The sequence below is a fragment of the Triticum dicoccoides genome, chromosome 3B (assembly GCF_002162155.2).
Source record: "Triticum dicoccoides isolate Atlit2015 ecotype Zavitan chromosome 3B, WEW_v2.0, whole genome shotgun sequence".
NCBI classification, from domain to species: domain Eukaryota; kingdom Viridiplantae; phylum Streptophyta; class Magnoliopsida; order Poales; family Poaceae; genus Triticum; species Triticum dicoccoides.
In genome coordinates, this window is record NC_041385.1 from 15,235,339 (window position 1) to 15,239,777 (window position 4,439).

A 4,439-nucleotide genomic window follows, 5' to 3' on the forward strand; every position below is an offset into this window, starting at 1 on the left:
ATCTTTACTTATTTGTATAGGTATTTATGGAACTTCTTAGATTGTCATAACATATTTCTAGTTATTCTTTGACTGAATCTCTGGTAAATTACTCCTTTTTGTTTCTTGAAGAGAATTTCAAAAAGTCTTCTACGCATTTCCAATATGCACAGGAAAGGAATATGATTGTTAATATATGCTGATCGAAGGTATGCAAATGATTGTCAATTCTCAATAGGACCTCACCATCTTTGACCATTCTTTAGATGTGTAATTCAAATTACCATAGCAAGACATTAGTTCATAACTTAAACAGATCAAGTTTTTTGTAATTAAATTTCATCCTACAAGTCAAACAACAACCTTGAGTCACCTTGCTGTGTACCAACGAATGAGGCCATGGCATAATGTAGGGATAGGAAGCACCATTAAGGATGCGACCAAGGTTGTTCAGCACCGTTGTTTCCATGCAGAAGGATAGGAGCCAGTGAGTCGAATGACGATGCTGCCACGTCCCGCAGCAAGCACGCAAGTACACAAATCCATCAATAATCGAATTAACACTCAGTTGAACCTTAACATTATCCTTGTCGAATTCACACCAAACGATCTCATATATCTCCCGCGACAGAAGTGTCTTGTCCAGCATCCACCTGTCGACACCATTGTCATCGGCACATCGGGTCCAAACATCGAGCGCGGATTCGAATCTTGATGGTTCCATAGCGACGCAGACCATGCAGAGCCTCCCATCCTTGGTCTCACCAGCGGTCAGTGTTTCACTCCCTCGCCTGCGCAGCGGCATATCCATTCGGAAGAATCGCGTTGTAGTGGTGTTTAACACACGGGCGTCCTTCGGCACTCCGATGGTCCAATAGATGCAGCCATTCACCACCTTACCACTCTGACGCCAGGGCCCGTTGATCTCTTCTCATGGGAACATCTGCCACTTCCTGGTGTTCGATGATAAGACGACGGCGCGTGCGCCACGTTCATTGTGCCGGACGCACACAACGCGGAACAACCGATAGTCTTGTTCTGAGGCGAGGATGTGGAAGTCGACATTGAAGCCCTCGCGGTCCTCATCAGGCGGCAGGGGAAAGAGATCCAGGGTCCGCGTGAGCGGGTTGTAGACAGCCAACTGCTGGGTGCTCCAGCTGCCAAGAAGAACAAATCCGTCGTGGCAGTCACAGATTGACCACTCGTAGACGATGGCATCCTCGTCGTCTTCGGGGACGGGGACGGGGACGGGGACATGGAGGAAGACGGCATCATTCTCGCCTTCCGGGACTGGCAGGCGGCCAAGGAGGAAATCTGCGCCGCGGACGGCGGCCGCGAGGTCCGGGTTGGAGCGGCAGCGGAGGGGCACGAAGGTAGGGACGACGGTGTCTTCCATGCTGAGAAAGAGACCTAAGAGTGGGGGTGGGTGGAGCGCACGGAAGCGACGGCGGAAGGCTGGGGATGAGCGGACGGCGTCGAGGAAGGTGCGGCAGCTGAGAGCGGCGCGTACCAGGCTAGGGAGGGAGGGTAGGCGGATGAGGATCTCGCGCAGGGTGTCGTCGTCCAGGGCGCTAATGGTGGTTGAGGAGAGTGTCTTCTTCGCCGGCGGCGAGGCCACGGCGCACGCGCAGACAGGAGGAAGGAACGAGGGTTGAGACTATTGGGCTCCGACGGCCCAACAAATTGCAGAGTTGCCTAAAAAAAGCCCTTTTTAATTACCTTCGAAAAAACTTCTCAATTAATTTGCATAACGCAAGTAGATTTGCTAGTTTAACTGATTATCCCATGCATAGTCGAACATTCGTCATCAATAGCTAATTTTCTTGCGACATAAAACCATTCACATAAACTATTGAAGGCCACTGAACGCTCCATCTCCAATCAAATCAAGGCCTCTCGCCACGGATCCTCCTAGCAAGTTGAACATCCTTGGACATGATGGTGACACGGTTGGCATGAATAGCACATAGGTTGGTGTCTTCAAAGAGACCCACTAGGTATGCCTCTGCTGCCTCTTGCAAAGCAAGAACCGCATGGCTTTGGAACCGTAGATCACTCTGCAAACGTAGTCGAGGAGCAAACAAATATAACGTAAGTAAAATATATTTCTGTTGGCAAGTAAAATTGCAAGAAAACCAAAATTAAGATGTGCTTGATCCTATGAAATTCTACCTTTGAAGCCATGGCAAGCTCCCTAACAAGCCTTTGAAAGGGCAGCTTCCTTATGAGTAGCTCAGTGCCCTTCTGATACTTGCGGATTTCACTTGAAGAGAATAGATGGATGTAATTAGTTTTGAAAACAAATACTTGATCATGTAAACAAGAAGAAATCAAGAAAAATATATTGCATACCGTAGAGCTACAGTTCCAGGGCGGTACCGGTGAGGCTTCTTCACTTGTCCCATTGAAGGAGCTATCTTACGAGCGGCCTATCATGTCAAAACCAAAAATTTGTAAAAAAAACTAGATTTGCCGTGCTTCCTAGTGGAAGCCATTGAAGAGTAATGACGAATGCATTACATGCACAATCATTGCAGCAAGTTGCTTCCGAGGGGTTTTTCCTCCAGTGGATTTCCGAGCCGTCACCTTGGTGCGAGCCATTCTGAAAATAAAATAGTAAAACATGCATACAAAATTTAAATGATAATGTCTTTTATGAATACAATGATGTCCTTGTAATCTTACATGCAATCCGAGATGAAGGACTACTCCCAAAAAGGAATGTAATTGCAAAGTCAAACACAGTAAAACATACACTACGATAAGGCCTTGTACAATGCAAGGCGCTTCAAATCATCACTGGATACTGGCTAAACCTCCAAGGCCTTGTACAATGCAAGACGCTTAGGAAGGGTGCTTAGAGAAATAAACCGGTGTTTCTTTTAGCACCGATGCTTATTTGTATAGGGTAGACGCTTAATTAGACGTCTCTCCTATAAAAATAGGCATTGGTGCTTCAGAAAATCTGATTTATTTTCTTAAACACCCCGCTAAGCATCTAGCGTTGTACAAGGCCTAAAGCTAACTATCGAAGCATGGCCAATGGCTAGAAAACTGCAAACATGAAATTGAAATACGATTGATGCAAATTACTTATCGCTTGCGATTTATGCCTTGCCTTGCGCCCTTGTGATTTGTGAAGCTATGGATTCTCAGCTTGACGGATGCTTATCGTTATTATGTGCTAAAAGGACTCCGGATGTAGGTATTTATAGATGGTCTCAAGAGGAACCCAAACCGACTTAAGCTTGGAGCCTTGGATCCATTTGATTATTATTATTATTTATTCTTGAGGGTGGGGATCTATTTGATTCCTTTGTGAGCACTCTTAGGCTGGTCACAGTGGGGAGGAACTTAGGAGTAACATCACACATTCTAATACAACTTTGCTTATGTGGCACGTATTTAATAAAGAGAGATGTGCTTGTGATAACTAGCTAAGAGGGTGCTTGGATACGTTTTAGTCCCATGACTAAAAGTAGTGGGACTAAAACTTGCTAGCCTCACCCATGCTTGGATACAAATACTAAATAGACTAAAATCGAGTTAATGAGCATTTATGATCCTCCAAACCCTCCAATCCAGAACTTGCATGTGTTAAATGAGGGGAGTTAAATGAGGAGAGAGAGAGGACTAATCCACATTTTAGTAGGGTTTCCCTGACTAAATTTTTTTAGTTTCAAGACTAGTTCTAGCCTCTCTTTAGTCAGGGGTGATTAAAACTTTAGCCTCTAAAAAAGACTAGTTTTAGTCAGACTAAAAATAGTCCCTCGAATCCAAGCATGCCCTAAGTTACCGGAACATCACACACTCCAAGAAACAATGAGTCTATAACCTAATAAATACATCGCTGCATGACACTACATAGATGTTCCTACCCACTATGAGGATAGTAACATAGTCTAGGAAAGTGTGAAGTTACTAGGTTATGTTCTTGCCCATTGTGACCAACCTTACATAATTTGTGCTAGATTGATCTGCACCGTTATCCCAAACCGTTGGATTGGACGGTGCCACGGATTAGCATGGGAATATGGTGCGCTGCTATTGGCTGGTGCTACCATGGTGAGGATCGTGGACTGTTCGCCAGATGCCCAGATGAATGAATGTGATTCATGGCCCATTATTTACAAGTACGGAAATAACAATAATCCTATATTGACGGATTTTTTTTAAACTTCTAGTACTCGATCTTTCTAACTAATTAACTCTTTCCAGACCCCGAATTTTATCTCCAACGTGGATCGAAAAATCGCCTGCAACATTCGGACGTAACTGTTCGGACACAGTTGGCCATCCAACATGATACCCATCGCTCCGCGGATCAGCCGGCTTGTTCAAAATTCTACAAACCGGAAGCGGGGGCTTTGCGGGCGTCCGGACCACTGCAATGTACGCGTCCCACACCCCGGTCCCAACACAAAATCTTCTCCCACGCCCATGCCCTCTCCAGTGCGGCT

General features: G+C 45.5%; 1 protein-coding gene across 1 annotated transcript; it reads right to left on the minus strand.

Moving 5' to 3' along the window:
- Window positions 1-1,865: 1,865 nt before the first annotated feature.
- On the minus strand, window positions 1,866-2,580 carry LOC119279085 (histone H3.3-like). The gene is made up of 4 exons (XM_037560483.1): window positions 2,500-2,580; window positions 2,332-2,408; window positions 2,152-2,242; window positions 1,866-2,036 (listed from the first exon to the last, which is right to left on the minus strand). The coding sequence occupies exons 1-4, from the start codon at window positions 2,578-2,580 to the stop codon at window positions 1,866-1,868; spliced, it is 420 nt and encodes a 139-aa protein (XP_037416380.1).
- Between the last annotated feature and the right edge of the window lie 1,859 nt (window positions 2,581-4,439).